At 39.0% G+C, this 27,835-nt stretch overlaps 1 protein-coding gene across 1 annotated transcript; it reads left to right on the forward strand.

Moving 5' to 3' along the window:
* Window positions 1-1,226: 1,226 nt before the first annotated feature.
* Window positions 1,227-24,017, forward strand: LOC137284399 (RYamide receptor-like). The gene is made up of 2 exons (XM_067816189.1): window positions 1,227-2,045; window positions 23,445-24,017. The coding sequence occupies exons 1-2, from the start codon at window positions 1,227-1,229 to the stop codon at window positions 23,865-23,867; spliced, it is 1,242 nt and encodes a 413-aa protein (XP_067672290.1). The 3' UTR covers window positions 23,868-24,017.
* The last annotated feature ends 3,818 nt before the right edge of the window (window positions 24,018-27,835 follow it).

Below are 27,835 nucleotides of genomic sequence, written 5' to 3' on the forward strand. Positions count from 1 at the left end.
AACACGTGTATATATGCTGGAATATTGCAGTCATATACCCAGGAAAGAAAGAACCCTAGTATATGTTAATAGATGATTAGAGTGACAATGAAATATATTCAATTTCAGATAATCAGAATCATGTTTCTTTCTTTCAAAATTGTTGAAAGATGTCAACACCAAGAGGAAGAAGTAGCTGAACGCTGGGCGGTATATATAATGTGACTAAACATGACTAAAGTCATAAAGTTCTGCGTGGGTTTAGATTGATTCTGAGCAAGTCTTCACTGCAGCGTAAACAACCATTCCTCAATAGACCACCGCATGAAACCTTTCGCATTACCTCGACCATGAAGGTGCTGATTGTCCAGGGGAACATATGCTATAGTTCCTTTCTAAAGCATTTCTTCCAGCAATTCTGATAAGAAACAAATGACAAGTAAAGTATTTCAAAACGTCTGTTCAAGAGAAAATACATGAAAGTAGACACGTTGTTTAGGATGTGAAATACCATGAAGGGAGAAATGTGATCTTATCTGCTGGATTGACAGTTTGAACAGAGGGAGTAGAGATAATGCCAAGAAATGTTTTTTGAAAGTAACAATTCTTCTCTCAAATACGTTTCAACAGATGTACACTTCCGTACTGTCAGTGACAAATAAGTTCAACTGTGCTCTGATGCACATGTGCCCAACGGCGATCACAAATTGCTCGAAATAACATAAAACATTGCTGCACTTTTTCCCAACCCGTTCATTAGTTTTGCAACATGGTGACTGGTCATGAGCCTACGTATGTTTGTGCAGTAACGTTATTCGATGTAAAGCTGTAGGAGAGATTGCGCAAGCGCTTGTGTTAAGAATCCATCGATAAGTATATTCCTTTTATTGAATCATATGTCCAAAGCAAATGGTCTGATGGTCTATTTTCATAAACTGAAAATATGTCATTGTTGGAGAGAAAGCGCCAGAGCTCAGATAAGAATCCAGTGATACGTCTATCCCTACTAATGACGTACCGATTCACCTTTTGCATTGCTGACTTAACACTTCACTACATAGGAAAAAAATAGTTCGCATTATCCCTTAGTTCGTTATAAGCGTGGTCGTTACAAAAGTAACTTACAGAAATACACATAGTTTGGGATTGGACTGCGAATACAGACGTGCCACTACAAAGTTTTATTGATCTTTTTAATTTTTAGAAAAAACTAATCTCTCTACAGTTATTTCAATTTTGTCCACAGGATGACAAACGGTTTGGGAATGGCAGACAACGAGGAGCCAAATTTGACGTTCGAGATGATCATTCCAAGTAAAGCACCAGCAGATCACAGCAATGTCACAGTGTTGGATAACAACTCAAGTACACCTTTACCTCCAGGATACGAACCCTTGGTTGTTCCTCTGTACACGCAAACCATCATCATCACAATGTACTCCTTGATTGTCATACTTGCATTCGGGGGTAATTTGATCATATGCTACACAGTAATGAGGTCAAACAGGATGAGGACTGTGATAAACCTTTTCATTGTCAGCCTAGCTATCAGTGATCTATTAATGGCGCTGTTTTGCATTCCCTTAACATTTATTGCGAACCTTGTTCTAAACTATTGGCCTTTTGGAGATTTCTTGTGTCCGGCCTGGTCGTATCTTCAAGTAGTCGTAGTTTTCCTCAGCTCCTTCACTCTCATTGCGATAAGCATGGATAGGTACGTGGCTATCATCTTCCCTCTCAGACAAAAGCTGACAAAATCTAAAGCCCTATTCATCATCTGCATCGTATGGTTCCTAGCTTTAGCCGTGCCTACACCTACTGCCTATTATGCTCGGACGCATCGCTACGTGGATTACCCAACAGCACCAACGTTCTGTGAGGAAATATGGGATGATAACAAATCGAAGAGAATCTACTCAACAGCCATCTTGATCCTGCAGTACATGCTGCCTCTGGTAGTGATGGCCATCACCTATGGCCAAATTATACTTGTCATGTGGATCAACAAACCACCAGGGGAAGCTGTTTCTAGTAGGGATCAGAGGATGGCAGAATCTAAGAAAAAGGTGAGTCAGTGTTTTCATAATAAATCAATTTGTTCGAACAGAAATTGACAACTCCAAACAGCAAGTATTACCAGTATTTATAATGTCAACATGCAACACATGAAATAACTTGCTCAGTAAAATCCGGGAAACACGTAAGTTGTGCTCAGTGTTACAAAACAGAAATAATTGTTATGCTCATTAGAAATGTTTGAAGCAAAATTTGTATGAATAGAAAAACAGAGAACAATGTATGTTTGGAAGCACTGGATAAATAGTATTGCTTTCAAAATTACAATAATTGCCACAAAGTTTCAAACTGTTGATCCAGAAAATAGTTTACAAAATAACAAGCATTCCCTCTGTCATTTAGAGTACAACACAGATCGTATTGCATTAGAAAGAATTGAATGAGTTGACGAGACACTGCTTCAACAGATCAGTTCAGCTACAACATATGTACTTATCTAGACATAGCTTGGCTCGAATTCTATTGTAACATCATATTCGATTCGAACATCATGTCACAGTAACCCCCATGTGGTTCTGTTCCTAGATTCTTTTTTATTATTTAGCAAGGTTTCTATACAGCTTGAAAATGCAGTGTGTGCATCCGAAATATTATAGTGCATTTTGTTTATTGTGTTTGTTGGTTGGTTAAAGCCGCACTCAGCTATAATCCATCTACATTTATATGGCGATGGTCTCTGTAAATAAGGACCAGACTCGAGGCTGGACCAGACAATCCCATGATCAACAGCATCAGCAGCGATCAACACACTTGTGACATGTGTCAACCAAATCAGCCAGTCTGACCAAACGATTCACTTATGTGTTGCAAAAATGAATTCTGACCCAGATCTTTACGGGTATGCTTTACTTTGAGTGTGTGTATATCTCCTCCTAAACACGTTTTAAAAAAGAAAATTCTGGATTTGAAAATGAATTGGTGAAATCTTTGAATTCCAAGATTAACGGGATGAGTGCTTCGAATTCGTGTGTTGATGACTATTCACTTACGTCAAGCAACATCAGGTCAAGTGATATAGTGTGAGATAGCTAATCCAGGGGATGACAGCATGGGAACCGTCCACGACGTTCTAGAACAACGGCATGTAGTCTACTTATGGTTTGACATCTTCTTTTATGCAAGGATGTGGCACTTCAGTCTATGTGCATTATGAAATAAGTTATATACAACATGATAAACAATAATAATATAAGCTTGAAATATAGAGTTCATATAGATGACGAAGTTCACAGAGTGATAACATCACTAATAGCGTGATTCCATATAACCTCTTCCTCTTCATCAACTTATATGCCATTTAAAGAAGTAACACATCATCAGCAACTCGTCATTGCACGAATATGACGAATGTGTACCAGCGTCGGAGTTTCAGAGTTTTTTTGATAATCTATATTACGAACGCGTACTTATCATCCTCTCTCATTGAAATCCTTGTTCATCGTGTAGATGAGTGTGTTTCGTATTGAAGTTTGGCACTGGAAAGAATCTGAGCCATATGTGTAATCTCGACAAGTAAAACATAAGAAAACTTTGGATCAAAGAATAAGCAGTTAATGTTGCATGAAACTGATCGCGGGTGATGTTTCACCACACAAAAGTGTTATCATGACACAGTATTGGATGGCATACTGTTGCCGTCTGTCTCATACGACACGTTATTACAAATGTTGACCTCACCATTACAATCCTACAAAAGGATGTAAGCCGTACTTCAAATAATGAAATGTACAAACGGGTTTATGATGAAGACATCCGCCGATAAAAACACTTCCACTCTTACATCAAAGAACGAAACGGTCTGGATAGAAATATGCATACCCATTTTTATGGCTTGTTTCATGTCTGTATGTCTAGCGAGGGCTCGCGTACTAATTGTCACGGAGAATCACCAGGGTTAAAACAACTAAATTGCTCCCCAAAAAACAAACGGTCATGGATTAGTTATGTTGTAAGTATATTGAACAGAAATTCGCCCATGGCGTAGACACCTGTTTGTTCGTATTATTTTTTTTGTAGCAGCCTGTAAATAACCGTGCCTGGACCGGCCAAACCACTGACGGATATTAACTTAAAGAATTACGCCCTATGTCGTCCTGGCGTAATGTAAATTCGAGGACATCTATTTTCGTGCACTTATCACTTCCGGATTTGCAGCATACGTATTTTCACTCTTCTGCACTAATGCAAAAACATCAAGAAGAAACTAAACTCTAAAAAATAGTTTTCATTCGTGACATCACCAATCTGCCGGTCTTTTGTATTGGTAAATGGTAATGCATGTGTTTATTTAGTAAATGTCTCCGAAGGCATGTAGAATATTATCTATTTTTCGTTCAAGATTACTGGCACCTTTACTTGTTTAAATGAGTCTTCTTAATGAAAAAAGACAAAAAGTAGACAAATTTTGAACATTTCCTGACTAAAACCTCCTTATCAGCATTGTGAGACATGAACTTCAGCGTTTGGCGTAAACTATTCACCACACTGTCCGTCCGGATTTTAGCTATGACGAATATTGATGTCCTTGCGCGCAACTGACTTTGATACTGTCGTGTGGATGATGGCTTCGTCCCGCTACGATAGCGATGTGTCAAATGCTGAAATGTATGTTTTTATGAACATTTTATATTGAAGAACGTTTGTATAATTGTTGATTTTCACGCACCTTGTTCATTCCGCATACGGTATCTAAACGTGTTAGGCCCGCGAATATTGATTACGCGAGGCTATTGAGAGCCTACCAAGACAGGTATAACGTGCCAAGTTTGTTCTTTATAAAATTATATTTCAGGAATGAGTTTATCCTGTGTTTTAAACAGTTAGTTGCAAAGGGTTCGTATTCATGCAAGCTAAACATTTCATGGTATCATATTTGGTCATACATTTCACTCACCAAAATATTTACAATTTGTGTCTACATCATGCTAATCATGAATTACGTTAGCCCACTCATTCTCTGAGTTAAAAGTCATTATTTATATTATACTTTTGAAAACTTTTCAAATGTGACAAATGTGTTAAACGTCTGTTCTACAATGGAATGGTTTCCACGACATTTGGACATGCATAGAATGCAACGTGTAGATATTGTCCTTAAACACACATTCAGTTTCAGGTCAACAGACATGTATTGATTGCTCAGCTATTTATCAGCAATCAGTTGTTCAGTTTTACATGTGGAACACGTGCACAACGGAAGAGTTATCTTAATAGCTTACGACCAGATACACCTGTAAGTAAACAGTTATTGCACACAACACGGTATTTTAAAAAGTATATCATATCCTCGTCGACTCTATATACATTGGAAGAGTTCATTGCAAAACAGGAATAGTTTTGTCCACCATGCCACTTTGAAGATATTTGGGAAGTTTACACTAACCGGCCCAAGTCATATGCGGTCGCACAATTACAGTCATTCATGTTTTAAACAGCTGCTGTGTATTTTTTATATATTAAACATTTCGAAGGCATGTCGTCTGCAACATTACTGTGATTGAAGAGGTTATCCAGTAATTAAAGCGTTAACTCATCAATCACCGAAGGACTGAATGTTGTGTCGCAATTTGGCAATATTTCGATTATTCACATTTCTTAAAGTACTAACTTAATTGAGTTATCGCCTCATACTCTATCATTTCTAATAGGCAAGATGCCGTGTCCTTGTCTAAGTATGGTTATTTAGTTAGATTCTAAATCCGGTCAGAACTGCTGTCCAGCAACCCATGTTTGTCGTAAGAGATGACTAACGGGATCGGCTGTCAGGCTTGCTCACTTGGTTGACACACGCCTTTGTATTCAAGTTGCGCAGATCGATGCTCATGATATTTGTCTCTGGAGTGTCTGGTCCACACTCGATTATTTTCAAACCACCGCCATATAACTGGACTATTGCTGAGTGTGGTGTAAATCTATTCTCAGTCACTCACTCACCCACTCTCTCACTTGAAACCACTAAAAGGTGTGAAACTAAAACGCCTAGAATAGTTGACTATGGCTTAACGCTATGGTATTACTGACCAACATATGCGACTCCATACCACCATGCCTAAACAGAAGACGACACCTTAAAGACCCTTGGATTGAAGGCGATCACGGAGTCTACGGCCGCTTAGTCTGATGATTGCCTTCTCTCTGCACCCTGTGTTTGCTTGTGAAGAGGATTTAAAGCGATCCTGTAATACAACGATCCTTAATTGACGATCGTCACGAGGGTTTGTCTTGGGCTTACGTTCATCTCCTCACACAATGTACCCTGTTTTCCAACAGAGATATTCCATAGTCGATACACCAGTTCGAATGGGTAATCCATGCCTAATTCCATGACACCAAGGCGCTTCCAGTTCTATGAAGAACTCCTGTATTTTCTTCAAATGTTTCTCAAACGAGGATGTTTCACGAAGCGCATATAGGTGTTCGTGTCCGTTCGTGTACAAGCGCCCTATCCGTGACACATTTCATACATGCATATGTGAGTCATTGGTGCGTTCGTTGATACCTATTGCATTCTAGCATTCTGCCATAACATCATGTAACACAGTTTGCTTTTTATCCTATACAATGTACGTGAGTGAGTGAGTGAGTATGGTTTCCGGCTATTTTAGCACTGTTCCAGCAATATCACAGAAACACTAGGGACACCAGAAATGGGCTCCACATATTATACCTATGTGGGGAATCGAATCTGGGTCTTCGGCATGTCGAGCAAGTGCATTAACCACTTGGCTACAACGCCACGATGTACATGGCAATATTGATGCGTGTGGTGTGTCGTGTGCGTACAACAGAAGGACAATGATCTATGCATCTTTCATTGAGTAAATGGACTGACAATATTCACAGTCCACAGCTTATACCTCAGTATTCAATCTTGATAAACTTAATCGAACGTGAATCATATTAAGTCCTCCACGATTACTCTGTTTAAGTCTTGCTTATGAAATTTCTCGTCGACAGAGCAAAACAGGCTCACAACAAGCAAAACCGTCAGAATTCTATCTAATTTCTTTTCTCACTCTTTAAGTGGAAACTGAATCATTATCGAAGCTTTCGCGTCTAATTGTCCAGTAAAACCAGAATGCCTTCATCAGATTTTCAAACAGCAAAAAGTTTAAATCCCTGATTTTAATGGGAACTTTGCGTGTTTATCATGAAGAATCGACCTCCACACTTTGCCGATTGACAGATGGTGGCAGTGTGTTGGAACTGGGGCAGTCAGGGTCCTTCACAAATCGATTTCCATTATCAAAGACCAACAGATCCGTCAATGCGTGAAGAAGGCCAATAGAATTCAAGCTCTGAAACACTCAAGTAATCGCACAAGTAACTCTTGTAGTACACATGTATCATGTTGCGACGATATGAAGAAATTAATGCAGGGTCGGGCAGAAATCAATATTGTCTTTATTATATCGGAAACGTTGTATAACTGGTTGCCTCTTTAAAACTTTTAATACTTTTTTATAATTTTATCTTCATGTCGTACAGTATTTTCCATCTTGTGTCTCGTTTATAACATCCAAAAATGTACAAAAACATATTTCATTTGTAACAGTTCTACTTTTGAACTATGCGTAAGATTTCGTGTTGTAACAGCTGATCACAGGTCTGATTGTGCCCACTGTTATGCATGCGCTATCAAGCAAGGGCACTCATCAGTGCGAGTAACGTACGGTGATGATGTATTGACATGAGATCTGTTGTTCGTGCTTTGGAGGTAAAATTGAAATCAGTATGTCGTGTCTGTACTCAAAGATCGTACAGAAGACACACTACCGACTCGTTTCCTTGTCAGTAGTTTTCAACAAGCTTACATGTCGTTAAACAAGATTTTATTTGTCTCTTTTTCTTTCGTAAATCGAAGATTCATTACTTCTGTCCCGGCTTAAAGCTAGATCTAACTCCTGTCTGTGTGTTACGATAACATTACCAATCTCTTAGCGATAAGACAGCTTCCTGAAGAGACCACCTGACCCTTTGCCGGAACCTGTCACGTCCCTAAATGTAGAAGGATGATCTACTTGTGGAACCCGCTCTAGGTAAGGAGGTCTAGCGTCGTTATTAGTCATTCGATGAATGAGAGCCTGGCTCCAACGATCTCACGCCCTCAGAGTCAAGTTAAGAACAGCTGACATGATCCCTGAAAATTGCCATCACCATAGTTGACTCACACTTTCCTAAGATTGCCTTCGGAAAAGAGCAGTAAAATAATCGAATGAGGATTACCCACAGGCAATATTCGAATCCTTTAACAATCACTGTTTCATGAAATCGATCTACAGCCAGTTTTCCTATTCAACTTCAAGTAGATGGGGGTATATATTTCTGCATTTCTAGTGCTACGTATGTCATTGCTGATACGATTTAGATCCTGGGATAAAACGGTCAGATTTGATGCGATGGTCAGAAGTGGTAATTCATTGTACGGTTCAGGGCCTCGGTGGTCGTAATTTGACTCCTTCGCAAATTGACCATACCATATATCAAGCGCAACGATCGTAAGGTTTAGTGATATGGGAACCATAACAAAGAACATTTTCGAGACAAGTTTGATGTTCAGAAACTTCAAAATGTGTCTGATGACTGTAGATAAATATTGAATACCTCAGGCTACTGCTGTCATAAATGGCCTCTTTCGTTTTCGCGAAGCTGCAAAAAGTAATGATGAGTACACGCCGAATACGCTGAAAGTTATATATACTTATATATAAAGAATATAGAAGATCCGATAACACAAAGAACAACCTAATTATAGAAGAAATGGTGTAATGTACACTACAAAATCGCTACGTGTTCATGCTACCAGATACTCCACTGATAGTCCATATGGCTACCCGTGTGGTTTAAAGATCAGTCCTTCTGTTGCAGAAACTTATAATAACCCAATTTGTATACAATGGAGGTAGCTTTATGCAAAGGCATGTACATCAGATATGATATGGAATTGTGAAAGCCACTCAGACATGTTCAATATATCATGTACAATTTGACTCATCGGATAAATGGGTCATGATCGCCCTGTAATCCGAAAATTATATTTTACAGACACAGTGGCAACAGGTTAGGCAGAAATAGCTGTAACGTTCTCACATGTCTGCAAAGTAGGGTATTAAGATGGATGAAGGTATAATCGTGTCTTGGGAAATTTTCGAGATGGCTCATATCGACAGCCAAACGAAAAGAAACTGGAATAAATGTTCCTCGAATGCTCTTGCTTTGAGATCGAAATGGCACAAAAGCTCTTTAGATGATGTTAATGGTGATTCAACTCGGTCAAACCAAACTGCGGGTTCTGAATACAGTGTCAGCTAGCGTCATATGATGACCTGCATTGCAATATTATGTGATGCAATTTTAGCGACTTTAAAAATTACACATAAGCGGAATATGATGTATGCCATCGTGATGTATATAGTCACATTGACCGCAGTTCTCATGCTTTCCAAATACTTTGCAGTACAAAATTGAAATTTGAAATCTAAAATAGTCTGAAAAAATACGAAACCGACTTTTTGTCAAGTTCAAAGGATACCGGCATGACCATATCTACAGATTTTAAATGTGTGCATGCATTAGAGGTAATACAGTAACTGTTATGAAACGTATATGAGAATTGCATCAGTGACGGAGATGTACATATAATATAACGATCCAATAGGGGTGGTGGAATACCTTAGTGGTTAATCTGTTCATCCATCACGCCTAAGATCCGTGTTCGATTCCCCATATGGGTGCAATGTATGAAGCCCATTTCTGGTGCTCCCGCCATGGTATTGATGGCATATTGCTAAGAGCATCTTAAGACAAAGCTCACTACCTAGAACATCCAAATTTTATAGCCTGTTGATTTTTTTTTATCACAAATGTTTTCGATTCTTTTATGTCGGCATGCTGGCTACATCATGCTACTATATTATGCGTTCGTGTAATGAAAAGTAGACTGACAAAATTATTTACGAATTCGGCAGAATCACACTATGAATAATTTTCAATCGGTAGTGATATCAGTATCATACATCTCCTATGATGCCTGAAAGAAACATTTGAAAGTTATGTCAAAACATGGAAAATATACAATGGATTAATGCAGTAGATCGGTTTGTTGTTGCACTCTGCCACAGTCCACCTATAATAGGCTGTCTGTAAATAATGGAGTCGGGCCAGACAATGCAGTGATCAACGGTATGAGAATATTGTTATGCGATGACGTGTAAACCAAGGCAGGGAGTCTTACCACCGTGAGTCGCCTCTTACGACAAGCTGTTGACCGATTCTATTCTGGCTCTTCAACGGTGCAAGGGAATAGGTCATCAGTAAACACTGTATCAATATGTTCTGCTAAACCTGTCATTTATGTCTTTGTGTTGTTCTTCACATTTTGGTTGCACATGCAACAAGAGTTCATCCATACATCTATTTTACGTTTGTTACCGCAATTTACTATGCCGAGTCGCGCCCGTTGGGCATTCTGAAACCCTATTCCTGTTCGCACTCATTCTGTTAATTGTTTTGTCAACATACCCTTGGGCTTTGCCACGGAGACAAGTGTCTGAAGTCTGCATACGTTGGGGTACAGATGGAGGCTTGTTGCAGCTCACCCAGCTCACTCACAGTCTAATTGACAGCTACGTTTGCAGTACTTCGGTAGCTACTACTCGCTTAGACCGGAAACCCTACTACTCAGAAATCTCAAGTGACATATTATTCCTCAATTGCGAATAAATTGGTAGATAAATTCGGAACATATTTAACCCGGACAGGACCACGAGGACAGACCTTAATAAACAGGGATTTACTCTAGCGTAATTTATAGATACATACTTGCTTTGTAAAGGATGTAAAAGTGAGGGAGCATGATACTTGCACACATGTTTACGTCAGTGTTACGTTAAAGATTAATTGGTGTTTTGCATCTCGTTAAAAATATCTTTCTTTCTTTCTTATTATAGAAAGAAAAATGAGAAAAATGTTTCTGTTCATTGATACATAACATTTGTTTTGCATCAATTGCTACTCATAATTGAAGAATCTCGGTTACAAACCCTTTCCTTAATCATAAGAAATACCTGCTCAAGGTAGAATACATTGGGCTTTTCCGACAACCTCTTGAGTATGTGGTATGCATGATTTTAAATGATGAAGATAAAAGAAGACCATCTCCAGTCCCACTGGTGGTAACAATTATGTACAGCCTCAACCCAAATGAGGTGTATGGATTCGTACACAGGAAAAGCTTCAAATGACATCACTGCTCATCATCTGATCACCCCTTATTGTTCCGTCCTCTCGTGCCATCAGTCGGGACTTCGACAATTACATTGACGTCTGTGATGACACAATTTCACCTATCAGCCGTTAATTGTAGCGTCGAACTGTGGGGCCGAGGTACTTTGTTTTCTTAACTTCCAGGATTAGTTGAATGCATCAACTACGACTTGGGCCACTGTAAGTAACGTAGATGGTTGTAGATTGTTCGTTCCCTCTGGAATATTGTGTGCTATACCCACGTGACATCAACGCTAAACCCTGCTATTTGCCCGGTATCAATTTCAAACTGATTACGTAACTACTGTAAAATGTAAAATTAAGAGAATTACTCTTTTCTTATGATACTGAAGAACACAGAAGCCACTCTTATCCTGCGAGTTGTTTACTTCAACTTGCCTTGAGGGTAAATGATGCTTAAATCTTTCTTACAAACTCATAGGATTGCACGCACATGTGACTTGCATAATGAATTACGTGCTTGGCTCAGTTATTGCGTTCATTTTACTGTTTAGTTCTCTTCGTTGATATAACTCAACAGCATAATGCACAATGTTGTAGGTTTTGTAGCTTGAGATATGTCAAAATACCAACATCAATACCACTTTATTTCATTTGAATGGGAACACCTTATGTCTGTCTCATATGCGTTGCACCGGTTCCCACCGAAACTACCGTTTTAGTAATTCACTTCCCTGACACGAGAGCACCCCACCGAAATCCATTTTATCACAAATACTTTGTAAATACAATTTAGAAAGAAACTCAAGTTGTTGTCTTGACCTTTTCAGACCAACTATACATAGTTTTATGCAGTCTAGGAATAGATGGTCGAGAAAGGCATTTGACAATATGAATTCAGTCAAGTTTGCATTTGGATATCAGCGGTTTCAATGAATACATTCTTTCGGTGAGATAGCATGCTCGGATACTAGTCTAAGAATAGATGGTCGAGAAAGGCATTTGACAATATGAATTCAGTCAAGTTTGCATTTGGATATCAGCGGTTTCAATGAATACATTCTTTCGGTGAGATAGCATGCTCGGATACTAGTCTAAGAATAGATGGTCGAGAAAGGCATTTGACAATATGAATTCAGTCAAGTTTGCATTTGGATATCAGCGGTTTCAATGAATACATTCTTTCGGTGAGATAGCATGCTCGGATACTAGTCTAAGAATAGATGGTCGAGAAAGGCATTTGACAATATGAATTCAGTCAAGTTTGCATTTGGATATCAGCGGTTTCAATGAATACATTCTTTCGGTGAGATAGCATGCTCGGATACTAGTCTAAGAATAGATGGTCGAGAAAGGCATTTGACAATATGAATTCAGTCAAGTTTGCATTTGGATATCAGCGGTTTCAATGAATACATTCTTTCGGTGAGATAGCATGCTCGGATACTAGTCTAGGAATAGATGGTCGAGAAAGGCATTTGACAATATGAATTCAGTCAAGTTTGCATTTGGATATCAGCGGTTTCAATGAATACATTCTTTCGGTGAGATAGCATGCTCGGATACTAGTCTAGGAATAGATGGTCGAGAAAGGCATTTGACAATATGAATTCAGTCAAGTTTGCATTTGGATATCAGCGGTTTCAATGAATACATTCTTTCGGTGAGATAGCATGCTCGGATACTAGTCTAGGAATAGATGGTCGAGAAAGGCATTTGACAATATGAATTCAGTCAAGTTTGCATTTGGATATCAGCGGTTTCAATGAATACATTCTTTCGGTGAGATAGCATGCTCGGATACTAGTCTGGGAATAGATGGTCGAGAAAGGCATTTGACAATATGAATTCAGTCAAGTTTGCATTTGGATATCAGCGGTTTCAATGAATACATTCTTTCGGTGAGATAGCATGCTCGGATACTTGTATTCTTGGATAAGAGGTATACTGAATGGCTTTAGTGCTTCCAGTTTAGAACAAGTTCCAACTAGAAACGAATATTATCCAAAGCCAGAAAACGCGCACATCAAATTAATCGTTTGAATAGCCAACTGCTATTCATGGTCATAAGATGAAAGACAAGAAACGAAGGGAACCAAAACAATGCATTGGAATGACGTGTAATGAGGCCAGTTCTGATTAGTCTTCATTAGAACAGAATGGTTCAACATGAAGAAATGTATTTTAGGCATCTTGATGTTGGAGTCTGAATAATAGCTGATGATAGTGAAGGTGGGATACCATGACTTTGTCAACAAAGTCAGCGAGCCCGACGACCCGATTCCGTTACTCGCCTTTATGACAAGTATGGGTTACTGAACACCATTTCTAACGCGGATCTTCAAGGGTTAGCAAAAACCTTGCGCCTGATCAGACCTTTGAAACTTTTAGGAACAATCTAATGTACCTTTTCCACAACGACGTCAAAATGCGTCACATGACTATTTCTAAAACAACCGTCTTTGATCAGGGTTACACCATTCAAGACCTATGTCTCCATAATGTCATACACGATGGGGTCGTGCAGGCCTCGAACAGATGGCATGATGTTATTTAGGTTCCTCGAGCCCAAACACGTACTGTTTATCAACCATACAACATGAAAACTGAAACTGTCTCACTACAAACCTAATCAAATTACTCGTGTGAGTTATTTATGCATATGCTGGCCCGACTAGGTAGCGTTAATTTTCTTATTTTTGACAGACACTTGAGATATAGGTGTATTTCAAAACCGTATCAAATATGGTATATATCTAAAGAAATGCATCTACAAAATTGCATTTGTTTAATAAATTTGTTTCAAATTTAATGGCAACAATTCCGTGATTACAGAGAGAAAGGAAATACGTTACATGTTATACACCATACATTGAAAAAATATTGATAGTGATAACAGTTTCAACGTGAAAGCTCTGAATCCTAAAAAAATCTACTCAGTGACAAACATAAATTAATGAAAAAACTCATCTAGCAAGTGTCTCTGTGTCTACTTCCCTTCTTAAACACTTCACCAAGTTATTATTGGACACCAGTGATAATGCAGAAAACACGTTCCATCCAAATTTTATCGGAAATCCAGAATCCGAAGCTAAGCTATTTAAGACGTCAGGTCCAAGGAGTCCCGCGATGAAGACATCCTGTGTTAAATCTGTTTAGTTATATGAATAGGAATTCAATTGAAATTGATTTCATGGAGCCATTCCGGTATTCCGTCCACGCTTTGAAATTCTCCTAAATAGATTCCTATGTTCTCTTAATGTCCTCTAAGTACATTTCCAATTTCTGCGGAAAGAGTAGGAAATATTATGGAGTCAAGTTCACGATCTTCAAGCAGCTTAAGACTTCCCGTTTAATGAAGTGAGACTGTGAGGATCCGGCTTAAACCATTTCAATTTGCTGTAAACGCTGACGACGAAATTAGCATCAAATTTTGGCTACATGTATGCTCTTACAGACTCTGAAGGACTGTTGTTTTGTGCGAATGATGTGCAATTGCAAATTTGACTCAAAGTAATCAAATTACGACTTAAATATCACTCTGATTTCGTATATTACTGTCACTCAATCATTGCTTACGGAGATACTGTACACCTTCAGCTGCCATTGAAAGTGAGTGAGGCCATTGTAAGAATGTACTTGTGCAGTTATTTTTTTTTTTAAAAAAGAAAGATCACTAGAGGAAGAAGCCACCAATGCAAAAAAACCAACATGAATACATTCTGACAACATGTTTCGTTATTTCTACTCCGGGGATAAAATTACTCATGGTTGAAATATGCACTTCAGAACTTGGTGCAAATTTAATGTCTTGTCCCTTCATTTGGTCACGTAGTATTCAAATGCATATTTCTGACTCGACTCGATGAGCAATATTGTGAACTCGATGTTCATGTGTTTTACTTTAGCGGTGGCCGAAATAATTAAGTTCATTTAAGAAGATTATGATGATATCTGCCGTGATTTTCTGCGACGGAGGAGTAAATCATTATCTTCCATTATCATGTGCATCGAAGTTATATTCCTTTGTTATTCCGTGAGGGTCCTTACTCCCCTGCTTTCGGAAGTGACGTCACTTGGTGTCCAAAAAATCACAGCCATTGCTCATGATTCTTCTCACTCGTGAGATTGAAATCAACAACCAATCGAAAGGTCTTCTCGGAAACATGGTCCTTTTCTGGGTAGCACTCAACAGATAAGAAATCAGAAAGCTGTTCTACATCCATTTTCAGTTGGAAATAATATTTCTTGACATCTAAGGCAGGTGGTGGAAAGTGGCTTGAAGTAATACGTTCTGACTGGGCTTAAAACGGCACAAAATGTTTACGTCGAATCCTGGAATGCCCCTTTTCCAAATATCATGATAAGTAATTTTATTTGATTGAACACCCATCTTACCATTTGAACTGGAATTAAATATGCTATTGTGGCATATTGATCCAAAGTAATGATTTGATTGATCCACAGTAGATCTTATTATTGCATGGAGATATGGCACAATTGATAAGCGAGAACGTAGAACAACGACCTGAATCTTTCTAAAATTAGGTTCGTGCATGTGGGAAATCAATGTGAAACGTCTCAGTATCATCTCGACTTCAACTCAGGTACTGGCTGAATATCACCATCTTAAACTCCCATTGAAGATCCTGGGCTAGAACATGGCCTCCATGCACACTACCGTGATCGTAACACAAGACAAAGGTTAATTCTTAGTAAAGGTTCCTTCCCGAAAGGACCCCAGGTCTTAAACAACCCATGCTTTTTCAAAGGGATAACGAACGGAATCGTTTTGTCAGGCTCGCTGACGTGCCTGACGCATAACATCGTATTCCAGATGGTCATCTCGATTTTCACGGTGTCACTTGTTGGATTATCTGGTTCAAACTCGAAAATGTACATGTACACGGTGTGTGATATGATATCGGTGAGACAAAAAACAAAGAAAAGGCTAATGCTGGAAAATGCAAGTATTCATCGTTGTTTATCCATCTATAAGAGGAGTGTGACCTTGATGTTTCCAATGTATTTATTTCAGGCCCACTACGGTTTATGTAAACGATTTGAGAACTTACGCAGGGGGGGGGGGAAGGTTGAATGTCTTCTGTGTTAGCAATTGAGAAAATACTTTCACGGTAGGATGCAACGCGTTCTTACACGTATTGGAAACATCGTATCCTAGCACTCTTCGTTTTCTCAGCTGTAACATATTATTGTTGAAGGATGTTTGTAAGTAAAAGCGGAACCTTTCCTCGTGAATCTTCCCTCGGTTATGTATTACCATGGAAGCAAGAGGTTTTCAAGAAACCTGTTACACGTTCTTCAGAACTATAGTGATACCTGGGCAGTTCTTTCATGTCCACATGTTACAATAGCATGGGGTCCATGCCAGTATAGCAAACAGTACACTCATAAAGCAGTACGTATAATGATCTTCCACATCCCATCTCTCTGTTGCAGCAAGTCTTTCTTCAGTTAAGTATTATTATAGATCGGAGTACAGAAAGAGATACCATATTCCACCTATCAACGATGAAACAGTACATGAGAGATCCACAATGCACCTGTCTGTTGAAGCACATCGCTTCCTTCTTCAGTAACGTATGTCCATTGAAAGGGATAACGATTTCAATTATTTTTTACAGTTGTTTTCCCTTTTCACCAAACGGTCCTGACTAAGGCCGGGTATTCTTTTGTGCTGGCGTTCTAGATCAGTTTCATTACGACCAGGAGGACCAAAATCCATTTGAGGAACTCTGTGCTCCATTAAAACACACAAGAATTGATGGGCGTTTTCAGGCCATGAGGGATTTGGAATAAAATTTGTAATTAAAGTGAAGATGAAGATATGTGTATTTTTTTTCTGAAAGACCTGAAACAAGTGTTTCTGCAAGATAATAGGCGAATCGTTACTAGTTCTTGTCCTGTACGCAGGACAAAGGACATTGTTCCTGGTAAAGAAAATAATCCTATGAAGGGCAACCCATCTCTGAAAATTGAAAATCTGTCAAGTCTGTAATCCGACACAGCAATCAATTGCATATATGAAGAAATGATCACAGTATGGAGCTTTTCGCGTCAAGAAGTTCTTTTAAATCATTGCCTAATATCGGAAATTGTCAAATCCCCGTGATGGCATTCGTTAGACGAAACGGATATCGACCATATTGGTTAATTCACGAGTGATTAACTGTTACGTGTTTTTCTTTACCACCAAAGGTCGTATTATCTCCCAGCTGATACCAATTCACAAAACAAAGTATATCTGTCATTGTAAATTTTCAGTAGGATCCACGGGATGTGGGCCTCAGAGCCCGACTCAAGGACTCCACGCGGACGGAATTAGCAATTTGTTTTCTCGGAACGCTGCTAGAAATGTGCTGTGTTTATTTTAAGGGGACGATTCGTCACAGGACATTTTCCCTGGGAAACGCTTTCCTAAACGTTAAGCACATTTAGACTTGAGTGGGTGCACTACGTCTTGTTTGTTACTGCTGAATTACACGTCACAAGGAGCTTAATGAAAGGTCTACAGTCTTATGTTGTCATAAACATTCGGTTTCATGAAAGCATTTTGGGGGTAATTTGAGGGTTTGGAAATCACAAAATAAATTATAACGAAACGCAAACGGTCTGTTGCAGTAAATTCCAAATTATGCAAAATAAATAATAAATTAATAAATAAGTCAAAAGTATGAACGGAGTTATGCGTACGAAGTGTCTTTATTCTGAAACTGACCTAAATGTTCTACATACAAATGATCAGTGAACACTTTTGATGTGAAACATGTATAATTTGTCTGGTACGTGGCATATTCCAAAAATTTATTAGAAGGAGTCTCTGCACGCAGCATCTCGCCCAATACATTCAACGGGGTCGACGACCTATTACGTTAACACTCACATCTCCCTTACATGCCTTTGGCGTACTTGCACATGAGGCAGTGACGGGTTTTAGCACCTTGTCCCGATATCACTGACCGTGTCCAGTGACCGATACTTGGACAGTCTTGAAGTGGGTATGCCCAGGTACCCATTGACTAAACCTGTTATGAGGCCTCGCGTTGACTTTGGCTGGATGTCCATTTCAACGCAAAGTGACAAGCGCAAAGTGAATCTAAAAGCATGACACACTATTAACTCAAATGTAATATGTGTACAACACTGACATTTGTTGGCGAACCTACAAGTTGTTAGGGACGGCTAAACACGTTGCCGACGAGCAGGGAATCTGAACTGCATGCAGACAGTTGTGACCTGTGATATCCTGCAGTAGCCAGATGAAAGTTTCAGCAATTTGATTCCAAGTTTATGCTAGATTTCGAAGAGCCTGGTTTCAGGTCAATCGATCCTGTACTCTTGTCATTTTCAGCTTGCCAATGGCTGCTGGACGCTACGCGTGGCGCAACAATGAAATACATCAAGTAAATCACAACTGTATAATAGGCAGAATTAGGAGGATTGAAAGAAATAATTAATAGTCAAGCGAAATTAATCGATCACTACTCGAAATTTAAAGTGTCAAAATCACCAATGATACCCAAGGCATGTATACATGGAGGTGTTGCGTACAATGCATAGCTAACGGATAAAATGTGGTGTTAACTCCTACGAACAGGAGTGTTTGCAATGGGCGTTTATGAGCAGTACACTCATATTTGTCAATAAGATGTGTTTTCATAATGAAGCACATTTAATTAAAGATCTGTTCTCATTGCATCGATATGAACATGCAAATGCATGTGTATGTTATGCGCCAAGTGCGATAGATGTTACATGAGTTTTGAGTCCTTGGACTTCTACTTACCCTTTACTTCCCGTGTTGTCGTGTTTTACAGCAACGTGTAATTTCTCTGTACCTCTGTATCGACATATGAGTGATCACGTAACATGTTGTGACAATTTCTATACACTGTACTCAAGTACCAGGGAACAAGAAATGTTAAATTCTTTAGTTCAGTATTTGCTGTTAGATGTCTTAATACATAATTAAACAGACGAATTATCTCATTACGTTGGTCTTTTAAGACTCATGTACGGAACTGAAGATGGAAATGAGATAAGAAAACTTAGATTCTGTCAGGTAGGGTTTGTCAAGTGCAGTCTATCGAGATAAAACACGAAGGTCTATTAGATGCTCCAGTCACCACTGGTGATTTTTCAATGTCACCACTTCCTTCAAACACAAACGGAAGAAACGAGGGTTCGGTCCCTAAAATAACCCAACTGAAATGTTTCGTCCTGTGATGTTGCTGAAGTAATTTCAAACCGGATATCTCACTAATTAGGACCTTTGTTAGTGCGAATTGAAGACGATGGGTTTGATTGGGTTAGACGTCGAGAAAGCGATTCTCGTAATTGCAATTTGACGCTTGGGACTATCTGTATTCTTTATGGCATTATAATGTACCGGGTGAATAGGAATCAATAATCTCCAACGTTTTGATATTACTGAGTGAATGAAAGCTACGTTTAGAGGGGTGGGGGTTGGGTATTTCTGCGGTTGGTACATCTAGAAAGAATATGCCCATCGAATGTTATGTCCATATATCGATCTCTTAACTATGTAGCATTGAAGGTTGTATTTCAATTTTAATATTCAATTTACATAAGTTCATCGATGATTACTGTAGCTTTCTTAATTAGATTAGTGTAGATTAGTTAAAAACTGAATATATCACACGCACTATGCAAATTATAATGAAGCCATTTCTGCTTTGGAAAAGACTCATCACCACTAGAAGGAAGTATTCTATATCGGTTAGATCTAGGGCCACGGAGCAGGATATGGTGAAACATACTTAGCAGCAAACTCCATGACCGTAGACCATCATGGTTAGGATCCGAGTTTTTAGTCACATCTGGCTTTTCAGTGTCTGGAATCCCAGTATCTTAAAAAGGCGGGATGGCATTGAATACCTTCACTGAAATACAGTATTGATGCATTCATTATTCTTTGACAATTACACCATTCCGTAAATCTATTGAAAAAAGGGTCATTAGATTATGAGATCAAGAACGTTTTTTCATAATATGAATGAGTTACAACAAAACCCTGGGAAGAAGAAAATATTCAGAACGTTTTAGAGCGTTGGAGAGACAACCGGGTTGCAAACAACTTCAACAAAACCGTCTCCTCCAGAAGTCATAAGGATCACCGTCGGTACACAAATGGTACTTTATAGATTCCGTGTTGGTAAGACTAACATCCTCGTCTGACGGTGTCGCCACACGGATGCACTTCATTGGCACCACATCATGACCACTGACAATGATCGTAATATTCTCGTGTATCCGGACGGCACCGCCAAAACTTGGTTAGTGCACATCGTCTTGATCTATCTGCAATGGCTCCGGACGCACTCAGTCAACGATGTCTCGACCCTCGCCGTAGACAATGACTGATCTATGGTCGGTAGGCGACAACCATCTCAGAGAGACATTCAATAACTTGATCAGTGGAGTTTGCTATGCAGTGTTTGTATGGATATGAAAAGCGGTTCGATTCGATATTGATCAATTCTGATCATTTTCTCGCTCCCAGCTCCCTATATACACTTCGCTTAATGACATTGCGAGAAGCGTCAATAGGTCAGGTGGCAATTACATGGAAGATGTGTTATTCGCCAGTGTGTTTCTGATAGAATTTAGATTTTCAATTTTATTTCTATTAACATTTTAATACCTCTGTGAATACTATATATAAACATTCGTTAATGTTTAGGTCCACTAGCACCTGTGATATTTCTGGGTCAGGGTCGGCTGAACGGTACTGGGTCATCACGGCGTGAAGAGGCCTTTTGACGTTATTGAAAAAAAAAGAGCTTCTTCTCTAATGATGATATAATTGTGAACATAAACTGAGATCAGCTGTTTGAAAGTAGCGGAGGATTAAATTATAAGCAAATGCCTTAAGTTGTAATTTGACCGATTACCCATTAAAATAATTGTATTCCATACAATTTTGAAACTTTTAGTATTTTATTTGGTGCTTCGGGTATTTTATTTGCCTTTATGATAATGAGTTGTGAAAAATCAAATTACAGAAACTAAACTGTGGAGCAAAAATCGACTCGGACCACAAGCTTAGAACGGGTCACCACATCGTAGTCTTTGGTTATATGGTTGCAAATTCGTTTCTTTTCTCAATTTCATTGCTCACACTCACATATATTTATTAACTTCTTATGAAGACTAGTCTTATGGTCAGACATGATCACGTTTAACACTAGCACTTTCAAATTAGGTTAAATAGACCGATCCATTGTATGATCATCGGCACCTCTTATCCCATACGTAGAACACGATGGAAGTGATACCTCTGAACACTTACCAGTTCTAACCCAATCGAGCGATGATAGCAGGAGCATATTTGACGGCCACCAACTATCCTATTGACATAAACTGACGTATGTTACTGCACAAAATGCATGTATTTCAGAACAGCAAACTGCCCTGGATGTCCTGAGTATAGTCACCCTTGTGGACAGGAGTAGACCCGCCACTGAAGTCGCAATACTTATACCTAGTAGTGTATCTTTGGCACGCCAGGGTTCTAAAAAAATCCTATTGAGACTGATGTCGACGCTTTACTTGACAGTACAATACACACGCATACATTCAAGCTTCTGTAATATATTCGCTTGTGAATAAGAAACGAACCAAACAAGCCCATCCACCCACTCACTCAGTATAGAAATATTTCGCCAAAATACATAGTAAAGGACTGTATTTTCCAGTTTCATGTAGATACAAGATAACTTTAAATTCTTACTTAGTTCACTAGACACTAAATTTAGACTGAAGCAAACATACAACTTGTCTAATTCGGTGTTAACAATGTCTTTCAGTCTATTCTCTAATGAAAAAGAACGGCAATTTAAAGTTGGTCCAACGAGGTGTGATACGTTGTGAACGCGTGATCGCCCAGTTAATATCCTATGTGCCCGGTAAACCTCCCTTGACGCCCAGGGCAATATCGTCGTGCTGATCAAATTACCACAGACCGCAATTATTTCTGTAAGAAATGTCATGATGACCTTCATTTCGGACATCACTGTTTCCAAAGCGCCAAACATGATGTTTTCAGCCCTGAATATACTTCTTTCTGCTCAGATGATTCACTATATTTCCTTAATAGTATTTCTAAATCAGATTTAGATATACATACAAGGCAATACGCCAGGAAGACAGATAAAGAGGTATATACACATATTTAATTAACGACCCACCATTGGCTTGTATTACTTGTACATTCAACATGAACATGATCAGCCAAACGTAGGGCACCATTGCAGCGGTCATAAAAGTTCCGAGTACCCATGCTTTGGCCCGAACCACGGATTTTCTGATCCAAGGTCGGTCTACCAAAGAGGTATACTTTGTTATCGGTAAGAACGTCATCTGTTATGACTCCATTCCTGACTCTTGATATGTGCACTGGGCCCTCCTCGTCAAGACGTTCAAATATCTGTCAATCTTATTTCCCCAACATTCTCCGTAATTATATGCACGTCCAAATTCATTCTCCATCACCTCTACACTCACGATATAATATCTTAAAACATATATATCAGCAATGTTATATTTGTCTACCAGTTTGCTCATTTTTACACACGTCCATGCTCTCTTACATAAGTTGCACTATCTGCAGCTATATACTGCAGTGAATAATCGACACGTTTTCATGGATAACACCGTCTTATTTCCTGCTCTGCTGCTATTGGGTAGACCCGTACGTTTTCATCTTCGGGGCAGTGAGGTATAAGTTTGTGATTAAATCGAATGTTCCAGTCGAACCCAAGGTCCGAGTATCCATATGTACCGTGTGTTTTTGGCCGTGATATTGGTTTAGTATTGTCAAAAGGATAAACCGAATTCTCTAACGCATTAATGTCGTAACTGCTCTTTTGTATTCAGTTTACTGATGTGCAGTTAACAAGTATTTCGCCCAATAAACTGACCTATTGCCAACGTGATTTAGGATTTTGACGCAATCACATCCAAATGTAGGTTCCATCCATGATGCTGAAATGTTAACAGAATACAAACTATTCAAACCTAGCTCGATTCTATTGATGTGCTTTTTCGTAAATTTGAACTTACCACTTATGTCAAATATTTCCAAGTATTTCAGTAACAGAATACATGTTATTGTATTACAGATTACCAAGATGATGTTTACCGTTGTCTTAATCTACGCTCTGTGCTGGCTTCCACTACACGCGCTCAACCTTGCAGGGGACATGAATCCAAGCATCTACGACGGCAAACACATGAATATTCTCTGGATGGTGTCTCATTGGCTGGCAATGAGTAACTGCATGTACAACCCCTTTGTCTACTGCTGGATGAACTCTAAGTTCCGACAGGGTTTTGTTTCAGTTTTCAGGTGTGTAACATGTGGACTCTTCAAGTTCCGGAGAGACAGGGATTCAATGAGGATGCAGAGACAGAACACATACCTGACGTCGGTGACAAACACCAGCTGCAGAAAACGATACTTAGTTAAAGATAGTGGTATCGACTCGGCGGAGGGCAGTCCGCTAACGGGACACAGAAATGGCCGAATGAGTTCAAGGACTTAACTCTTGAAGACAATGTTTCTGATGAACGATTCGGAAGGTCGATACCTTCAGGATTGATGGTTCTTCACCAAAGATATATTCAGATGTCATTTTAGGCTTGTACCGTGTAAGGTGCAGATTAAATATATCTTTCTCTATACCAAAATGAAAGGATTATTGATTTTATTTTGTCTGTTGTTTTCACACAAAGCGGCACATGTATGTAAAAGGTATTCCTTGGTTCAGTGTCTGTGTACTTCTATTATGAATGTACCTTGACTACTCTTGCCATGAAAACCACTTCAGTGTGTTTTTATTCATTACTGAAGTGATTTCTGTACATGGTCTTAACATTTTTTATTATGTCACTCACTATTATCTTATGTGGTGGTTGCGAGCTACTGTAGTGGATTTGCTCGTTTTGATATATGTATCTAGACCGTCGTTATCTTGGAATTATTCAGTATGTATTTATAAAGATGTGTTACTCGGATGCTGGATTTTCATTACTTCCCATCGCAATGAAAACCGCGAGGAAACTACACATGCCTTCTGCCCAGTAACGTTAATTATTTGCATGTAATCGCATTTAAATAAAACTTAGTGAATACCTACATTCTGTACCACATACAATAGTCATCACAGATCACGGTTTGATATCGTGGGATAGTTCTGCAGTTCACATGTAACAGTAAGACCACTGTTGCAGTGCTGTCCGAGGTGTTTTTGAGGTAGCACAATTCGGTACGCAGTCCTTGCAGATCAGTCTTCTATTAATTCCAGCAAACAGTGAGAACTCCCTAAAGGAATAAAATTGGATGTCGTTTCAGACGTAACAAAATGGATTGGTCACTGAATCAGGATCAGGCAAGGAACGAATTATGTGGCGAAGAGGAACACTTTTTATGGATAGATAACTTCTTTATTGCGATAGATGTCTATCCATAAAAACGTGTTCCTTTTTATCATTTCAGCTTTTAAATGCCACTAAAAGCAATTTTCGTGGTGATTTAATGTTTATGGTGATTACAGTTGGTTGAATAATTTAAAAAAAATATACAAGGAAAACAATTCCTCGGGGAAGAGGTAGACGTCACGTTGTCATTAGAAACGTCGTGCTTACAAAGACACAACTGGATAGTTGGCTGTGTTGCCTCATTCGGGGATGAGGGTGACCTAATGTGAAGCTCCCCTGCAAGTCGCTCTTCAGAGGTGTATCCCTTTCGAAAAAATAATGCTGTTGTGAGTTTGCCTCCTTTATGGTTAAAGGTCTGTCAGTACGATGTCTCTGTTCATTATTTAACAATGATGCAAGTAAACTGATGAAGCAGACTACCTACGCAAGGCTGAATATTAATCTTGTTACTTAGCACAGATTTGATTTCAGATGATTATTCTGTCTTGGAAGGACCTATTACTGATGTGTGAAATTGTAGAGAAGCTGCATTTAACACCGAGCACATTTTACTGGTGGTTTACTCTTTGCTTTCGGGTACTTTTCATACAGTCTGCGTGAAGATATGTTATAATGTTGGACAATTAGTTATTACTGTATGGAATTAAATCTGCGCTGCATTTCACGCCGCAAGGTAGCACCAAGGACTGCTGAATTTATTCTGCTAGCTCAAATTTCACATCTACATCTAACGTATACATCACATTAAGTTTGCACTTTTGTTGTAACTCGGAAAGTGAACGTTATCTCAAATAAACGTTTTCAACTTCTATTGGTCAGTTGCTTAATTTGCTGAGACTGGTTCGAGCCAGATTGATTATGTGGAGTCTTACGACAGTGAATTTCAAACATAAGGGTTAATACAGTTAAAACATATTAGACCTGCCACATGCATATACGTATTTGAATGTTAATAATTCTTCCTATGGGTTAACACAAAGTTTTTCACAATTCCGGATAAATGTATGTAGTAGATTTGCACAAGCACCAATGTTGTTTCTCAAAAAAAGCCTGATGAAAATGGCAAACATATATAGGTGTCAAATGTCACTTACTTTTCACAACTGGTTTTTCGTATGTTTGGCTAGCTGAAGATGGACGAAATATACAAATGTTTGTCATTACCTTTACACAAATAGTCCGTGACATATATTCCCAGGTCTGGCATAACTCATACTGCATATCCACATTTTTAAAGAATTAATCGGCTTTGAAATCATTATTACAGGATGAACTATACCCTACACCACTAAGTGATAAGATCTTGATTCGTGCATTACACCGGTGCTAACTGACAAAACTCATTGGTTCTTTATCATGAAAAAGATTTTCCTGTTAGAACAAGATTTCTCTTGACATTCAACGCATAATATGATACATATGATATGATCGAATTTATGACATTATTAAATAATATATCATTAAATACCCAAATATGAAAATGGGTACGGGCTGTTATCAAAGAATCAGAAAACACGAGTCATCAGAGGATGACCCTGAACACTTGACGTTGCTACGGAAGAACTGCCGAACCTGAACAGAAGTGAGATCACGACGTGACGCGTGTTTTAACTACCACTCTGCACCGTTGGATTGCCGCTGGTGACTGGGTTTCCAAGCTAACCATTTCTCATCCCAGAACATCATTTAAATATAGTTAAAATTTGACCTGCCACGAAGGCTAAGATGAAAGAGGAACAAATGTTTACAGAAACAAATCGCTTAAAACAAACAAACAGGTGATTCCAAGAGGCCTCGTAAACCGTACTGTCATTTCGAACATAACATGTTACTGTTGGACAATCACGACTTTCAGTATTAATGAACAACTAGCAGTTCTACGTATACTTTTTCAAAACGTGAGCTTATTATTAAACTATGATTACAGGTGTGTTTTATCCATTTTTCATATATACTTTATCATGTTATGGTAATAACATCATCACATCAACACATGTGATGATATTACTTACAAATTAAAATAAATTCTAAGCAGCAGAGGGAACACCCCTGTAGCCATGAGGGAACTGAAACGGTAAAATGATCGTGTATGGACTCAAAGGAAAAGACCGTTCGGAATACTATCAGCCGCTTGTTCAGCATTAGGTTTGGGCGTTATTATAACATTCTTCATGTATTAAAAGCATGTAAACAGTGTGTTCTGCTAAACTCGTGGTTCCTTCAGGTTTCGGTCCGAAAACTTTCACGGAAGTCCATTGTGGATCTCTTCTCATTAGTGCTATTGCTTGTACACTCTTCAGAAAAAGAACGCAAAACCCAAACACCAATGCAAATTTGGTGTTATTCAAGGACGTGTAGATGAGCGGAAAAGAAAGTTACATGAATGAAATTTTGTGAAGCAATGCATTGCTATCCTGTCCATATTTTTTGAGAATAACAGTCATCACAGTCATTACTGCTGTCCACGAGGTGGTGTTGAAGTCAGTATTTCGTATGACCACCTCCAGCTGCTACCACTGCCCGACACCTCCTGGATACAGATCGAATCAGTCGTTGGGTGTTTTGTTGTTGAATCCTTCTCCATTCCCTCTGCAACATATGGAACAATTGGACAACTGAACAACTTGAAGATTCTGTGGTGGATTACGACGTCGACGTACCCGTTTATCGATCTGATTCCCAAAGTGTTCGATTGGGTTTAGATCCGGGGATGTGGAGGGTCAGGGGAGCGTACTGATGTTGTTATTGGCCAGGTAGTCCACGGTGGCACGTGCTGTTTGGCCTCTTCCTGTTGGAAGAGCTGCCGTTGACGGTCAACAAGGTGAAGGACGTGCGGACGGAGAATCTGTATCTGTATTGATTGGCCGTCAGATAAAAGTGGACAAGCACAGGTTCCGATCTGCGGGTGTATGAGATCCTCACATCATAACACTCCCTTTACCGAATGCGTCCACCTGTTTGATGCAATTAGAAGAAAAACGTTCATGACGTCATCTGTAGACACGGTCTCTACCATCTTGTCGCCCGACGAGATAAGGGGATTCACCGCTAAAACCATATGCGCTTCCAGTTT

Source organism: Haliotis asinina, chromosome 5 (genome assembly GCF_037392515.1).
Source record: "Haliotis asinina isolate JCU_RB_2024 chromosome 5, JCU_Hal_asi_v2, whole genome shotgun sequence".
In the NCBI taxonomy this organism is placed as follows: Eukaryota; Metazoa; Mollusca; class Gastropoda; order Lepetellida; family Haliotidae; genus Haliotis; species Haliotis asinina.

What these genes read in the sequence shown, in the direction of transcription:
- LOC137284399 (XM_067816189.1), top strand. Translation starts at nt 1,227, where the DNA reads ATGACAAACGGTTTGGGAATGGCAGACAACGAGGAGCCAAATTTGACG. An exon ending in TGGCAGAATCTAAGAAAAAG is followed by an intron (nt 2,046 to 23,444) that starts GTGAGTCAGTGT and finishes ATTGTATTACAG; the next exon opens with ATTACCAAGATGATGTTTAC.